General features: G+C 43.8%; 1 protein-coding gene across 1 annotated transcript in view; it reads left to right on the top strand.

The window, feature by feature from the left end:
• The window catches only part of CLPTM1L (CLPTM1 like), a 332661-nt gene that overhangs the window by 249928 nt on the left and 64775 nt on the right, over positions 1–17958 (top strand). Inside the window, exons 11-12 of the mRNA XM_033929667.1 lie at positions 6602–6652; positions 14339–14421. Of these exons, the coding sequence (XP_033785558.1) occupies positions 6602–6652; positions 14339–14421 (134 nt within the window). The remainder of the gene's footprint in view (positions 1–6601; positions 6653–14338; positions 14422–17958) is intronic.

Below are 17958 nucleotides of genomic sequence, written 5' to 3' on the forward strand. Positions count from 1 at the left end.
TTCTAAAAGAAATGTAGCCCCCAGTTGACGTAGGGAAAGAATATTTTCTTCTCTCTTGCGTAACTTTTGAAACATCTGGGTATATCCAAAGTCTTTGATCTCCAAATAGTTTTTGAGAGTTTTTGAAATATAATTTTAGAATCATATTTAAATCTTGCTCAAAAACAAAAGATACTAAGATTGTAGCTCTTTCAGTATCTGCAAAGTTTGTTCCAGAAGAGCAGAAATATTTCCAAAATCAATCTGTTTATCTTCTCTGTTATCTTCCCCCCTCCTCTTTTTGAGGAATCTTTTTATTTGGTTGGTAGTAGATTTTATTCAATGAAGGGTCTCTCTGAGTACTGCACCGGACATTCTGTATTCATGTATAAGATTTTTGTTACCAACATGCATCACCTTGCACTTATCCACGTTAAACTTCATTTGCCATGTCGTGGCCCATTTCTCGAGCGTGTTTGTCACGTTGCAGGTCCTCGCAATCCTTCTGTGTCTTCATTACTCTGAATAACTTTGTATTGTCTGCAAATTTAATCACTTCGCTTGTCGTACCAATTTCTAGGTCGTTTATAAAGATGTTGAAGAGCACAGGTCCAAGCATTGAACCCTGCGGCATTCCACTCATAACACTTTTCTAATCCGAGTATTGTCCATTTAACCCCACTCTCTGTTTCCTATCCGCCAACCAATTTTTAATCCATGTGAGTATTTCACCCTCGATTCCATGGCTCACAATTTTTCAAAGTAGTTGATCTTGCGGGATCTTGTCGAACGCTTTCTGAAAATCCAGATATACAATGTCAACCGGGTCACCCTATTTACTCCCTCGAAGAAGTGCCTCTAGTTAGTCAAGCAAGATCTTCCTTTGCTGAAGCCGTGCTGGCTGGTCCTCATCAGATTGTGTCCATCAAGGTAATCAATGATGCAGTCCTTTATCAGCACCTCTACCATCTTTCCTGGTACCGAGGACAGACTCACCAGTCTGTAGTTTCCCTTATCTCCCCTCGAACCTTTCTTGAAGATCGGCGTAATATTCGCCACTTTCCAGTCTTCCGGAATCCTTCCTGATTTGATTGACAGATTGGCTATTAGTTGGAGCAGTTCAGCTATAACCCCTTTCAGTTCCTTGATGACCCTCGGATGGATGCCATCCGGTCCCGGGGATTTATCGCTCTTAAGCCTATTGATCTGCCTGCATACCTCTTCTAGACTGACTGTCAACTCTCAGTTTCCTATCTTCGTTTCCAGCATATAGCCTGATGGGTTCCGGTATGTTGGGTATATCCTCTTCAGTAAATATAGACGCAAAAAATGTGTTCAGTTTGTCAGCAATTGCTTTGTCCTCCCTTAGCACTCCCTTTATTCCATGGTCATCCAATGGTCCCACCGCTTCCTTCGCGGGTCATTTCCCTTTAATATATTGAAAGAACAGCTTGAAGTTTTTCGCCTTCTTGGCTATTTTTTCCTCATAGTCTCTTTTGGCCCCTTTTACCGCCTTATGGCACCTGCTTTGATGTTGTTTGTGCATATTCCAGTTGTCGTCCGTTCTTGACCTTTTCCATTCCTTAAACAAAGTTTTTTTGTCTCTGTTCGCTTCCTTCACCTCTACAGTGAGCCATGCTGGTTCCTTGTTCTTTTTCCTCTTGGATCCCTTGTTGATAAGCGGCATATATAGATTTTGTGCCTCGGTGACTGTGTCCTTAAAAAGGGACCAAGCTTGCTCTAGCGTTTTTACAGTGCTTATCCTCTTCTTCCCCACCACGAGTCTCATATCTTCGTAATTTCCTATTTGGAAGTTCAGTGCCGTGGCCATCGTTCTGGACTGATGTTTCGCTCCTGCGTCCATGTCGAAGCGGATCATGTTGTGATTGCTGTTTCCCAGCATCCCTTCTACTTCTACACCTTGTGCCGGGCCTCGCAGTCCATTTAGAATTACAGTGGTACCTTGGATTATGAGCATAATCCGTTCCAGGAGCATGCTCGTAATCCAAAATGCTCGTTTATCAAAGCGAGTTTCTCCATAGGAAATAATGGAAACTCGCTTTGATAGGTTCCCACTCCCCACCCCCGAGGCCAGCAGCGCTGCTCCCCCCCCCCCCCCCCACGAGAACCGGCATTGCTCCTCCCGAAGGCCCCCCCCCCCGCGAATCGTCACCCTCCCACCTGCGATCCGGCACCCTCCCCCCCCCTCCCGCCGCAACCTGAGATCCCCCAACCCACCCGAACCCTCTTACTTTAGTGTAATCTCCGCACCGGCACCAGCATGTCCTGTGCGTTGGTGCCGGTGCCCGAAGATCTGCCTCCTGTGCTGGGCCTTGAGCATGTGCGCATGCTCAAGGCCTGAGAGTTCACGTTCTTTCTCGAGAGAATGTGAACTCTCAGGCCTTGAGCATGCGCACATGCTTAAGGCCCAGCACAGGAGGCAGATCTTCGGGCACCGGCACCAACGCACAGGACATTTTGGTGCAGGTGCCGGTGCGGAGGCTACACTAAAGTAAGAAGAGGGTTCGAATGGGTTGGGGGACCTCAGGTCACGGCTGGGGGGTGCCCGATGGTGGCAGAAGGGGGTGCTGAATCACGGGGGGGGCGCTCGCAAATCGAGGCGCTCTCGGTTTCCGAGGCGCCAATTTTGTGAATGTTTTGCTCGTCTTGCAAAACACTCGCAAACCGGTGCACTCGTAAACCGAGGTACCACTGTACGTCCAGAATTGCATTTCCTTTTGTATTTTCCTTAACAAGTTGTTCCAGGAAGCAATCGCCTACAGCATCCAGGAACTTGGTCTCCATAGCGCAGCCGGAGGTGCCCAGGTTCCAGTCTATCCCCAGATAGTTGAAGTCACTCATGATAACTGCGTTGCCTCCCTTGCAGTTGCGTTTAATCTCGTATTGTCATTTCTCCATCAATTTCTTCAGACTGCCCTGGGGGTCGGTATTAGATGCCGATCTTCGTTTCCAGGATATTTGTTCCTGGAATTTTGACCCACAGAGACTCTACCTTATCCGTCTGTTGTGGTGTGTTCTCTCCAGTAGATTCAATTCCCTCGTTGACGTATATGGCAATGCCCCCACCTTTTTGAGCCACTCTGTCTCTGCGGTATAGTTTGTATCCCGGTAGCACAGTGTCCCAGACATTTTCCTCAGTCAACCATGTTTCCATGATGTCAATGATGTCCACATTATATTTTTGTGCCATAGCTTCTAATTCACCCATCTTATTCCTTAGACTCCTTGCGTTCGTGTACATACACTTGAGTTTGCGGCCTGTTCCTTTCTTGCATTTCCTTCCCTCTTGTGTCCTTTTCGATCTGTCTTGCCTGTGATCCGGTGAGTCTTCCCCTCTATCTTCCTGCACAGTATTCTCCGGGTATACCGGTCCATGAACCATTGACTCTCGGTCGACTGTCAGCTTTCCCCTTCTTCCTAGTTTAAAAACTTCTCAACTTCACTCTTGATGTTGCTTGCAAGTAGCCTCGTTTCGTCTCTGCTGAGGTGGAGTCCATCCTTCCTGAATATCTTGCTCTTCCCCCAGAATGTCATCCAGTTGTGCACGAAGTGGAATCCTTCTTCCTCACACCTGCACCGCATCCACGTGTTGATTGCTTTCAGCTCCATCTGCCTCTTCTCGTCTGCCCTGGGTACTGGCAGGATCTTCGAGAATGCTATCCTCTACGTTCTGGTCTTCCTAGCACCCGGAACTGGTCCTTCAGTACTTCCCTCTTGTAGTTCCTGTTGCTCACGTTCTTCGTCCCTACATGGATCACCACTGCCGTATCTTCTTCCACACTGTTGATGATCCTGTCGATGCGGCTCACTATGTCTTCTGCCTTGGCTCCCGGTAGGCAGGTCACCAGTCGATCCAGTCTTCCTCCCTCTATGTGGCTGTTGACTTGTCTGATGATGGAGTCCCCCACGATGATTGCTGTCCTCTCTATTGATTCTCCATCTACAGGTCCGTGTCCCTGGTGTATGTCCATCTCTCCAGTCATAGGTCCGTGTCCTGCATTCTCATCCTGGCATATTAATGAATATGAGCTACATTAGCAAACGGCAATCTTGGATACTTGGAATGATCTACCCCTCTCGCTACTGGGTCGCACTAGTTTGGTTAGGATGCTCATTTTTCCAAAGTGGTTGTATGTGCTGCAGACTCTCCCATTGCGACTGACTGGGAAGGATTTGTGTCGTTTTCACAGAGGAATTAATCGCTTTTGTTGGGCTGCTAAGAAACCCAAGTTACCATTGCCTATACTCTTGGGGAATTGGTCACAGGGGGGGGGCTGGGTTTGCCAGATGTCCAGGTTTATAATTATGCGTGTTTGCTAAGACACTTGGGGGATTGGATGAATCAGACTAGTTGCTATACCCTCTTCAGATGAAATGGGAGTTTTTTTGCTCCTTTTAATGTGTTTGCGTTGCTTCATATTCCCAGGAATGTGATTCCTGCCCGTTTCAGAGCAAGTGTTTTATTTTGTTCTCTGCAAGATGCTTGGCGATGGTTTCTGAAATGCTTGGGGGGGAGGAACCTGATCTCTTGCCGTTAAGGGGCAATCCAGCCTTTCAGCTGGGCTGGGAGTCGGGGGTTTATTTGTTATGGGAAACGAGAGGTATTTCCAGGTTGGAACACCTCCTAGGGGAGGAAGGGGAGTTACTGTCCCGTGTGGACTTGCAGGTAGTGGTGGGACATACCTGGGAGTGCAGTTTGCGTGTCAAGTGGAGCATTATGTGGGATCCCTCGACAGAGCACAATTGGGTAAACATATGGGGAGAAGACCCCCCCTATCGGTATCACAAATTCATAACAGTTTGCAGGTTTTACATCCCCATAAAGACTTTCTAACTATTCGGGGCAGATGGGAGACAGAATTACAGGTCAATTTGGGACACTGGGATATTGCCTGCACTCTTCGGGTGACACCGGGGGTGACCCCATGTGCTTGGTTGCGGGAAATGTATTATAGGGTGACATTACGAGCCTATTATACTCGCAAACAATTATATTACAGTGGAGGTCTCCCTACACCAGTATGTCACAAGTGTAGACAGGGGGAACACACCTTGGGGACATGCATTTTGGTCCTGTCCAGTCATACAGCGTTTTTGGAGACGTATAGTCTCTTACATGTCTGGCTTGATTGGTAGAGTCTTGAGGGGTACACCAGCCAATTGATTCTCGATTTGCCCGATGATTATGGCCATTTGCCCCCCCCCCCCACCCCTCTCCCCACCCCCCGGAAACTGACTCTCTGTAGGAAAATGAGCCTGTTAGCCTGTAAATGTATCCTACAATATTGGACGGTCCAGGACCCCCGGCATTCTGGCATTGGCAGAATCAGTTGCCTACCTGGGGGGGCAACTGATTCTGGTCATGAAAGTTTTTGTTCATGTGCATCTGGGAACCCTATTTGCTGTCCTTGTACCTCAAGGGCTGTAGTGCAATACTTAAGTGACTGTCCTAATTTGGGCTGTTCGCAGTTGACTAGGTGGAGAGTACCTGGGGAGGGGTGGAGAATACCTGGGAAGTGGGGGAATAGTTCTGGTGGATGGTGATCTGTTTGAAATTTGGCTATGCAACAGTGCTATTTGGGGGGGTGTTCTCTGTTTCTGGGGGGGTTTCCTTTTGTACATTATGCATCTGATATAACAGTTTACCAGTCAGAGTGGGGGGAAGGGATGATGGATGGCCCACTCCAGGGCTCATAAGAGTCCAGGACCCTGGTGTGCTTTGTTGTGCTTATGGACCTAGGTCTGTTAGTGGGGAATCGTTGGATAGGTGTTTTTGCATTTTATGTAAAAAAGTGATGATGACTGTTTCTCTTTGCTTCTGATGATGTTCCATTGTTTCTTACTCGACTCTGATATGTAAATCTGGAGATTGTTTCGCTATTTTCATCAATAAAATTGTTTGAACATAAATTTAAAATTTTTCCTTAACCATCATTATCCCACTCAGGAGGAACATACGATAGCAACAAACCTCAATCTTCTGTTTCCTCCACCTGCCTTATTTTTTATCTTTGACCAGCCCAAATCATGTCTAATTAAGGCTACCTCCTCCCTTCCCTACTTTGAAGGAAAACTTGATAACTGTTAGATTTCAGGTAAAATTACCCTCACAATCCTCTCTTAACCATGTATCCATAATGCCCCCCAAATCTAATTAATTCTCAATCAAATCTGCTATCAACACACCCTTAGAATTTATTCATGTAGCATTTAACAACCCTCCATTCCAAACCCTATTATCTCCTACTTCCTTGATATCAATATATCTCAGTTTGGTACCTAGAGGTCTTAATTTTCCTCAGAGCTCCATACCTATCCCGCCCCATATTGCAATAGGCTTCTCCACTCCTTTGCTAAAGGACCACTGGGTTGAATATTCTCTTACACAACAGGGTTATCTACTAGAATTTCTCATTAATTCTGACCAAAATGGAAAAGCCTTTAATTTTAGATAAAATTAGAGCCATATTTTGTGGAATGAATTCACTAGTAGTACTTCTGTCATTCTGTTCATCTCCTCATACACTCATATATATAGCTAGAGCAGAAGTTCATTATTGAATCATGTATGTTCTAATTATATTTTTGTAATTCAAAACAGTTTGGTTCATACAGTGAATCTGAAAAGAAAACGGAAGCATATGATACCCAGGTATGTTCAAAATGTTCTTTCAAACACTAATATTTTTTTAAGTCTGTAGATATCAAAACACAGTGCCCCTTCACAGGCAGAGCCATTCAGCATCTCTTATGCCATATCCAAGTTTTTAAAGGCAAACAAACAAAATATAATTTATACACTAGGGAATTGTTAATTGTCAGTATTATGCACTGAAAAAATCTGATTATGCAATATGGCGGAATAGAAATCTCTAATGTAATGTAATAATGCAAAAGTAACTACTTTTTTTTTCTAGTGTAATAGTCACATCATTCAATTCATTGTGTATCTTTGATCGCAAGATCTGGTTTAGAGACCCATATTTACTGGTTGAAAGACAGAAAACAGAGTGGGTTTAAATGGCCAATATTCTCAATGGAGGAGTGTAAATAGTGGGGTTCCCCAGGGATCTGTGCTAAGACCACTGTTTTTTAACATATTTATCAATGATCTAGAGATAGTGAGATAATTAAATTTGCTGATGACACAAAGTTGTTAAATCGCAAGAGGATTGTGAAAAATTGCAAGAGGACCTTGTGAGATTGCCCCCCACCACTTCTAAAATCATAATCCCTGAGTGTTTGAACTTCATTTAAGTCCCATGGCTCCCACCATCTTGGATTTGCTGATTTTAAATTAAAAGCCACTCTCTGACTCAAAAACACCTTAGATGGACTCAGGCCAGGATACTCAGGATTCATGCAAGACTTGTGCCAGATGGATAGCCGAGGACTGTCCATTTCTTACATGGCATGTGAGGGAGGGGGGAGCCACTGGATGGCTCAAGTTCCAGTTCAAAAATTCTGGCTGGAGCTGAGAAATGGTGAAAGTGCATCTTCCATTAAACCCCAGAGTACAGTACAGGTGGTCCAGGATGTCCTGGTCCAGCTTTTGCTCCAGAATTTTATTATGATGTACAAGATGTACTTAAAATACAGTGGTCGCGATGACTCTTCAGGGGGTATCAGAGATAGTGCTAAGGGTCTCCTCCCTAAGAGTGCAATTTCCCCACAGCAGAGCCATGCACAAAATTTGAGGGTTCAGTCAGAAGAAGACTGGGATGAAGAGAATCTATGTCTTTACTTTCCCAATCTGGATCCTCATTAGCAGGAGATTCTGCATAATGCAGGGGCGGGCCAAAGCTCGACCAAGTGACAGCCCTGGTCCTTGGAGAGGATCCTAGGATAAACAGGCTGTTTAAGCTTACAGCACTTCTGGAGTCTCTCCAGGAATTAAAGATAGAGCCTCAACAGACCTTTACTGCTCATCCTTGTTGATGAGCAGCACTAAGGCTCAAAGCACATGCTCTCTATCCCATCTGTCACTTCTCTCTAAATCACTAACTATTCTCTGTACTCTTTTAAAATCTCTAATATTGTAAAGCTGTATGGTGCTTGTTTACATATTGCGGCCCCGTATACACTGTAAAGAGATTATTGGTCTAATACTAACATACACTTCATACATTCAAACGGGGAGCCTGCAGCTGCTTTATATTCAGTAGATTACAAACTGTGGCCATGTTTGAAGAAAGACTGCACATACTCGATTGGTAAGAGATAACTCTATATCTTAGCAAATTTCCATTTGAATAAGCTTATATCTGAACTAAACTATATCTGAAAAGGTTGGGCTTGAACTAGGTGTGTTTTGAAACAAACCCCCGAAGTAACAACTTTTAGATAAAGTGCTTGCACGATGTCAAGCAGAGTATACTGTGTTTACATTTGAGAGGTCACTAGTGTTTGCAAGGTTTGAATGAATTTTTTAAAAAAAGCAAAAACTGAGAAGGGAGTTGGATTTTAAAAGTTTTGTATGTTTTTAAGTTCCCCTCGGCCCTGAAGAAAACCGTTGTTTGAAACATGCATGTCGTAAGAGGTGGCATTGATAAACATTTGAGAGCTAACCTCAAAGCTAAGTAGCTAAGTAATAAGATTAAATTAGAAGAAAAAGACATTAAATAAGGAAATGAAGGAAACTAAATTGAAATACAATGAAGAAATTGTTATGGAATTATGAAATTAAGAATAAATATGAAATTAAATGAATTTTAGAGTTTTGAGTAAATAAACAATAAAGTGGACTGATGAAAACAAGAGATTGCTGGGTATTATTTATGATCCAGTTGATATCCGAAGGTCCATACAAATGAAAAAATAAAGAATTAATATATATATACATAAACATATATAATGAAGTGTATGTTAGTATTAGACCAGTAATCTCTTTACAGTGTTTATGGGGCCACAATATATAAACAGGCACCATATAGCTTTACAATATTAGAGATTTAAAAAGAGTACAGAGAACAGTTAGTGATTTAGAGAGAAGTGATTAAGGACTACGCTAACAATTGGTTAAGATCTATCCCATCTGGACATTATTAAGGTGCTAACTGATACAAGAAAAGGAGCTAACAGATACAAGAAAAGTGCCTGGTCTTCAAACCCCTTCTTTATTGGTAGCAATTAAAATGTGTGCCAACAGTCTAAAAAGTCACATAAATATGGTGGATAATAATTTCAAACCCTTAGATGTGCACCATCTGGCTCTATTACTTTGTCCAACTTTAGTTTAGCTAGCTCCTTATGAACACAATCATTGAGCAGAATCTACCACACCTCCATCCCTATTTGTGTTTGCCTTCTGTGGTCTCGCTCCTGATGCTTTAGCTGTGAATATAGGACAAAAATATTTGTTAAGCAATTCAGCCTTATCTCTGTCAGCTTCTACATATTTCTCCCTGTCATCTTTGAATCTCAAAATGCCACTTTTGCACTTCTTCCTATCACTAATATATCTAAAAAAAAAATCTTCTCTCCCCATTTTACCATGTAGGCTATTTTTCATCCTTTTGCATCTTTGCTTTCCTGACTATTCAATCAGTCTCGTTTAAGTTTTACAGATATTTTTGCCTGTCTTCTTCTTTCTACAATCTTTTGTAGTTTATTAAAGCTAACTTTTTTCCGTACCTTCGCATGTACTACTTTTGAGAACTAGAGTGGCCTTCCTTTCCTCTTACTTTTACTTATTTCCTTACAAAATGCCCTTACAATAGCTCCTTTCAGTTTTACCTACTGCTTTCCTACTTCTTCAAGATGTTTCCATCCAGACAAGAATTCCTTGTGGTAATCCCCAATCTGAACAAAGTTAGCTTTTTAAAGTCTAGAACAGACATGGGTAAACTACGGCCCGCAGGCTATAACCTGCCCATTTTGGTTTTTAATCTGGCCCGCCGACCATCTGAACCCTGCTGACCGCGAGCCCTACATACCTCCCTTCAGAGCAATTTTGGGCTGGCAGCACTCTAAACAGACTGCTTCGCGGCCTTCTCTCATCAGGGAATTCCCTCTGCTGCATCACTGATGATGTCATAAGTAATGCGGCACGCGGAAGGCCCCGATGAGAGAAGGCCATGAAGCAGCAAGTTTAGAATGCTGCTGGCTTGACACTGCACTGGAGGGAGCTTTGTAGGGCTCGGGGTTGGCGGGGTTCGAATGGGAGGGAAGGTTGGAGGGTCAGGGTGATTGGCTGCGCAGCTAAAGGGTTCTGCACAAGGGAGGGATGGAAGGGAAGGATGGAAGATGGGCCAGGCATCTGCTGCATGAGAGATGGGAGGGAGGGAAGGAAGGAATCTGGGCAAGGCATCTGCTGCACGAGGGATGAGAGGGAGGGAAGGATGGAAGCTGGGCAAGGGTTCTGCACGAAGGATGGGAGGGAGAGATAGACGGAAGCTGGGCAAGGCATCTGCTGCACGAGGGATGGGAGGGAAGGATAGAAGCTGGGCAAGACATCTGCTGCACGAGGGATGGGAGGGAAGGATGGAAGCTGGGCAAGGCATCTGCTGCACGAGGGATGGGAGGGAAGGATGAAAGCTGGGCAAGGCATCCGCTGCACGAGGGATGGGATGGAAGGATGGAAGCTGGGCAAGGCATCTGCTGCATGAGGGATGGAAGGATGGATGCTGGGCAAGGGTTCTGCACGAGGGAGAGAGGGAAGGATAGAAGCTGGGCAAGGGTTCTGCTGCACAGTGGGATGGAGGGGATAGAAAGATGATGCAGAGGAGGAAGGCACAAGGGGATGGGTGATAGGGGAGGAAAGATGCTGCTCATGTTGGGGCAGAGAAAGAAAAGGGTAAGAATTGGGGTGAAGGAGAGGAAGAGAGAGATAATCATGTACCTTCGTTTTGTACAATAAGCCTTATGTTTTCATGCTTTGCTACCTTTTAAAGACCAAAACCTTTTATGTTATGACGTTTACATTCAATTTATATTAGTTCACACAAACACTCCATCCATCTGCTCTTGGTCTGGCCCCTCTGTCAAATTTAAGAACCCATTGTGGCCCACGAGTCACAAAGTTTGCCTACCCCTGGTCTAGAACCTGTAGTTTTGAATCAACCATTTCTATACCAATTTTAATATTAAATCACACCATGCAGTGATAACTGGATGCCAGATGATCACCCACTATGTAACATCAGTAAGACATTCCCCATTTCTAAGCACTAAGTCCGAGTATGACTGTATCCCAAGTGCGTTCCATTACCAATTGTTTATCTCTGGGAATGAACAATAATGAAAAAGTCTACTCCTTGGGTTCCTATTGGGGCAAGATGCTAGGCACAATGAACCATTAGATCTTATATTCATCCCCTGCCTAAAATACCCACAATCAGTGTTTAAAATTTCAAACCTATTCCTCATCACCTTCGAACCTGTCTGCATTTGTCCACTTATGCCTTTCCTATATCTCTTGGATCCACAGTCTTGCCGATGGAAATTCAATTAAAAAGTGAACCCCAGTCATTCTGTATGATCAGTTAGAACATAAGAAGTTGCCTCCACTGAGTCAGACCAGAGGTCCATCCTGCCCAGCGGTCCGCTCCCGCGGCGGCCCATCAGGCCTAATTGCCTGAATAGTGTCCATGACTAATTTTGTAACTGCCTCTGATCCTCTAATTCTATCCTTATTACCTACCTCTACTCTTATCTGTACCCCTCAATCCCTTTGTCCTCCAGGTACCTGTCCAGACCCTCTTTGAAGCCCTGTAGTGTGCTTCTGCTTATCACATTCTCCGGTAGCGCGTTCCATGTATCCACCACCCTCTGTGTGAAAAAGAACTTCCTGGCGTTTGTTCTAAACCTTTCCCCTTTCAGTTTCTCCGAGTGCCCCCTTGTGCTTGTGGTTCCCCGTAATTTGAAAAATCTGTCCATGTCCACTCTTTCTATGCCCTTCATGATCTTGAAGGTTTCTATCATGTCTCCTCTAAGTCTCCGCTTTTCCAGGGAGAAAAGCCCCAACTTCTTCAGTCTGTCAGTATATGAGAGGTCTTCCATACCCTTTATTAGCTTAGTTGCTCTTCTCTGGACTCTCTCAAGTACCGCCATGTCCTTCTTGAGGTACGGCGACCAGTACTGGACACAGTACTCCAGGTGCGGGCGCACCATTGCACGATACAGTGGCAGGATTACTTCCTTCGTCCTGGTTGTGATACCCTTCTTAATGATGCCCAACATTCTGTTCGCCTTCCTTGAAGCTGTGGCGCACTGTGCTGACGCTTTCAATGATGTGTCTACCATCACTCCCAGGTCTCTTTCAAAGTTACTCACCCCTAGCGGTGATCTCCCCATTTTGTAAGTGAATATCGGGTTCTTTTTCCCTACATGCATGACCTTGCATTTTCCTATGTTGAAGCTCATTTGCCACTTTTCAGCCCACTCTTCCAGCGTTGTCAGATCTTTTTGGAGGTCTTCCCAGTCCTCCATGGTTTTGACCCTGCTGTATAGTTTAGTGTCATCCGCAGATTTAATAACCTCACATTTTGTTCCCACCTCCAGGTCGTTGATAAATATATTGAACAGGAGCGGTCCCAGCACCGACCCCTGCGGAACTCCGCTCGTGACCCATTGCCAGTCTGAGTAATGGCCTTTTATTCCAACCCTCTGTTTCCTGTCCGCCAGCCAGTTTTTGATCCATCGGTGGACCTCCCCTTGCACCCCGTGGTTCCATAGCTTCCTTAGCAGTCTTTCATGTAGTACCTTGTCGAAGGCTTTTTGGAAGTCAAAGTAAATGATGTCTATAGATTCCCCTTTATCCACCTGGCTGCTTACCCCCTCAAAGAAGTATAATAAGTTAGTGAGGCATGACCTGCCCTTGCAGAAGCCATGCTGGCTCGGCTTTAGTTGCCCAGTGTTTTCGATGTGTTCCCAGATGCAGTCTTTAATCAGCACTTCCATCATCTTTCCCGGGACCGAGGTCAAGCTCACTGGCCTGTAGTTTCCTGGGTCTCCCCTTGAGCCTTTCTTGAAGATGGGCGTGACATTTGCTATTTTCCAGTCTTCCGGAATCTCTCCAGTTTTTAAGGATAGGTTGCATATTTGTCGAAGTGGCTCAGCTATTTCGTTCCTTAGTTCCTTGAGTACCCTTGGGTGAATGCCGTCCGGACCTGGCGATTTGTCGCTCTTTAGCCTGTCTATCTGTCTAAGGACATCCACTTTGCTCACCTCCAGTTGGACCAGATTTTCATCCTGATCTCCTTTTACGATCTCTTCGGGTTCCGGAATGTTGGTTGTGTCCTCTCTAGTGAAGACTGACGTGAAGAACTCGTTTAACCTGTCAGCTATCTCTTTTATTTTAAAAAATTATACAAAGTATCCCCAGGGTGTCTCATGGATATTAAGGGTTGGGTAAGAATTGAGGAGATAAATAAGCTGAAATTTTAAAATTTTGTTGTAACAGGATTTTGGGCAGGAGGTGAGATAGAGAATGCTGGGGCTGGCTAGGGACCGCTGGAAACTGAAACCAGGCAGAAAAATAATTTGGGGCTAGTTTCAGCACTGTAACCAAAAATTCAGTGGGCCTTTACTCAATGGGCCCTGTAGATGCTGAAACCTGTAGTTTTGTTGGAGCATGGGACAGGGCATAAAGAGCTTGGGTGAAATGGCTGAGGCCTGCAGAAACCAAATGCTGCATCTTCAAAGGCCTAGTGTTGGCATATAAATCCCTCTACAACTTGACACCCAAATACTACTATTACTGCTACTACTACTACTACTATTAATTTCTATATTTCTCAGACAAACTTCCTCTCTACACCCCAAAGAGAACGCTGTGCTCCCAAGATGAAATACGCCTACATACACTATCAGGACACTCTATCCAACTCTAAACATCCTGGAAACGATTTTATTCCCATTTCTTACCAAATCTCTGAAACAGCCTACCCTCCTCATATCAGAGCCCTTAATGGACTTCTTAATTTTAGAAAAGCTGTAAAAACCTTTTTTACCTAGTCATTCCCTCAATCCTTTGCCAACATCAGTAAGTAATCCTATAAGAAGATATATTGCAACACACTGTATATAAACCCTATATTGTAACACTGAATGTAACCCTATAGGGAGGATGGGATATAAATTTAAATAAATTATTGGGAAAAAATGAACTTGTTCATTTTCAAAATAGGAAATTTCATTTAAAATAAATACATGCTCACAGTGACTATTGTTTCAGAAACTGTCAAGCTTAATTGATGAAGGAGCAAGATCCTAAATTTTGGAAGGTGGATTTCTGATTTATTTTGATAATCTATTTATAATATCCATGAACTATTATCTCTATTGATAATGTATCAGCTGTCAATTTACAAGTCAACTTGCACTTTTGTCCACACAGGCTATGAAATACTTGTCTTATCTACTTTATCCACTGTGTGTTGGAGGAGCAGCATATTCACTCCTTAACATTAAATATAAGAGGTAGGATTGTATTGCTTGTTTCATACAAGAGACTTATGAGGCTATACTGAATATTTATATCATTATGTTTGTGACTAATATTCTCTACTCTTCTTTATAACTCTAGAATTTCTAGACTTTTTGCTGTAAAAAATTCTAAATTTTGTGTGGTCTAGGTGCCTCAAGGATCATCAAACTTTTGTACTTCTAGAAATTGGTCAGTAATTTGTGGGAGTATAGGAAGAGAGCAGTGTTGGTACATTTCACCATTGGAAATATATTAGAGGTAGAACTTGGGGTTATATAGAATGTCATGGTTTTATACTGGTGATCTTTGTGGTGAAAAATATCCCAGAAAATTGATGTTATTTCCATTTTAGGCTAGGGGAAGGAGTAAAGAGGATGGATAACTAACTTTTATTTTCTTCTGTATTCTGTTAAAGAATATTTTTGCTGTATTTTGTTTTCCTTTCATAGTGTCTCTAGTTACACATGTTAGAACTTTCAAAAATGTTTTATTCTCAATACAAGAGGCAATCAATAATTTATCTACCTCAGTAGGAAGAAGTTTTCAAAAATGTATTTTTTAATATAGTCACCCGATAGCTCCATACACTTCATCCAGTTTTCCTTATTAATTCATTCAGTTTCTATACCATTCTTCCAGGGGAGCTCAGGTTTATATGGATTCTTTTATTTTATTTTTTGTGAAATCATGTTTATTGAGCAAAATGAGATAACAAACATCATATATGGTGCATAGACATCATGAGTACATAGCAAGTATAGAGCAGGAGTGACACACTGTACAAAGGAAACTGACGCAATAGGGGCTAAAGTGTCGTCATCCAGAATGCCCAGTGTTTTATGAGGGAAGTCGAAACACCCCGTATGCTACATACAAGCCACTGTACACTAGACACTAGACAGGGCGGCAGGGGACGGGACCAAATGCCAAAAGTACAGATATCTACAACCAAAAACTAAGTCAGAAGAATCAAAAGAAACAGAAGAATCAGGGAACAAATAAATAAACAGGGAAAAATGATATACAACGGCTAGGGTAAGGATACAGTACAAGACAACAAACATTTATCCCAAAGTGCACAGTATTCTTTCCAGTGATCCTGGGAACGAGAAGAATAAGTCTGCAGTTCGTATAATGCCAGAGTTCTCATGCGAGATGACCACACTGGAAAAGAGGGCGCCTCTGGAGATGCCCAATGCTGCAGAATAAGTTTCTTCCCCATCAATATTGCATGTAGGACAAATTTCTGAGAAGACATGCTGAGATGCTGTTGGGACAAGTCCTGCACGTCGCCCAACAGTAAAACAGGTGGGTTCCATTGTAAGGTACAGCTGAGGGTAGCATTCAGGCAAGTACGGACCGGCTCCCAGAAAGAGAGCTTCTTGCAAAGAAAAAAGGAATGCATATAGGTGCCTGGGGAGAGATGACATTTGACACATAGATCATCAGGCCACAACCTTATGAGGAAACCACGTGATCTCGTGAGGTAGGCTCGATGTAGTATTCTGAATTGGGTTTCCTGTAAAGAAACGTTTTTAATAAACAGATATATATTCTGGGAAAAAAATTTGCATATCATGAAGGGAGACCATCAAACCTAGGTCCCGGGACCAATCAGACACTATGGATTGAAAACAGTGCTCCCCTTGATAATCTCGACCCTCTTTATACCAAGTAGCAATCTTGTTCATATGATATGGTATTGTAAGAACCCTTTCATCCAGTCCCAGGTGGCAGCAGGGACAGCAGCAAAAGAACTGTAATAATGTTTAATTTGGAAGTAGAGGTAAATATGCGTAGAGGGGAGCCCCCAATGGGTGCACATCAATGAGAAGGAGGGGAATCGCCCACCCCCCAAATGCAACAAATCTCGTAGGGTGGTATCGCGCTCAGCACGACCCCGTAAGCCAGGCAGACCCCGAAAACCAGATATGAAACCGGGATTACCAATCAAAGACAAAAAGGGGGATGGATGATGCACTTTATGTTGAAGCCCTCTCCACCAAGCCCATGCCTTGTGAAAAGCAGTAAGAAAAATCAGAGTGGGGTACTTTAGAGATACTGTTGAACCCGTGATCCCATGGATAAACGAAACGAAAGACAAAGGGGAGCAGCAAGAAGCCAAAAGATCCGGCGGGGAATAGCGTCTGTGTAAGGTCAAATGTTCGTGTATCCATCGGAATAGGGAGGCAACATTGTAAAGTCGGATGTCCGGAAGGCCAAGCCCCCCCTGTGATTTAGCCCGAGATAGTTTAGGGAAGCCAATACGCGCTTGCCTAGCATTCCAGATAAACTTGCAGATAATAAAGTTATAGTGTTGTTCGTCCTCCCGACTAACCCAAAAGGGAACCGACTGTACAGCATACAAAAGTTTGGGGAATAAAACCATTTTCACCAGGGCCGCCCTTCCCATCAGAGATAAAGGGAGGGATCTCCATTTATGACAAAGGGATTTAATCCGGCCAATAACTGCAGTGATATTAGCCTCATAAAGCTGTTTCAGATTCCTATATAAAAGGATCCCCAAATACTTCAACTTCCCACGCACAATGCCCACTCCCAACCAGTCAGACCAAGTATCACCCGGGGAGTTGTGCAACAGTAGAGCTTCGGTTTTATCATAGTTAATTTTTAAACCGGTAAAAAGGTCAAACGAGTTAATAATATGCATCAAGCAGGGAAGATTGACATCAGCATGCTTGACGTAAAGCAGCATATCGTCTGCGAACATACTAATGCGAAAATCATGCCCCCCTATGCCCAAGCCCTGTAGATTCTGGTCCTGGCAGATTCGGATAGCCAAAGGCTCAAGAGAAAGAAGGAAAAGCAGGGGAGATAAGGGGCATCCCTGCCGGGTGCCACAGCCCAGAGGGAAAGATTCCAAGATCCCCCCCATAAATCAACAACTGTGACGTAGGGCGAGTGTACAAAGCAGTCACCCAGGTGACAAAATCCCCCGAAATGCCATATTGTTCAAGAGTCCAGAAAAGGTGCCGCCAGGAAACCACATCGAACGCCTTCTCTACATCTAAACTGGTTATCAAGGCTCTGTCAGAGGCGTGATAAGGAAGTTGTAAGACTGTGAGCACTTTAAGTAAGTTCATGGAAGCATGCCAACCAGGGACAAAGCCAACCTGATCCTCATGGATAAGATCCGGAAGGATCGTGTTAAGGCGTGTCGCTAGAATCCCAGCTAGGAGTTTAACATCCTGATTCAGGAGTGAAATAGGCCGATAAGAACCCAGTTGGTCTGCAGGTCTCCCCGGTTTTGGCAAAATAATAATGTGAGCGCTATTGTGAGTATTGCCGGGAGGCGTTTCTGACCGGAGCCCTGTAAAATAGGCCTGGAGAGAGCATAATGCAAAAGGGGCAGAAGCTTATAGAACTCCGGTCCAAAACCGTCCGGCCCAGGAGTCTTAGCCAGCTTGAGTTTGCAAATAGCCGACTGTAACTCCTCCCCACTGATCGGTTGATTGAGTAGACTCCTCTGCTGATCAGAGACCCTAGGCAATTGCAAATTGCAGAAAAAG

The sequence above is a fragment of the Geotrypetes seraphini genome, chromosome 2, assembly GCF_902459505.1.
Source record: "Geotrypetes seraphini chromosome 2, aGeoSer1.1, whole genome shotgun sequence".
In the NCBI taxonomy this organism is placed as follows: domain Eukaryota; kingdom Metazoa; phylum Chordata; class Amphibia; order Gymnophiona; family Dermophiidae; genus Geotrypetes; species Geotrypetes seraphini.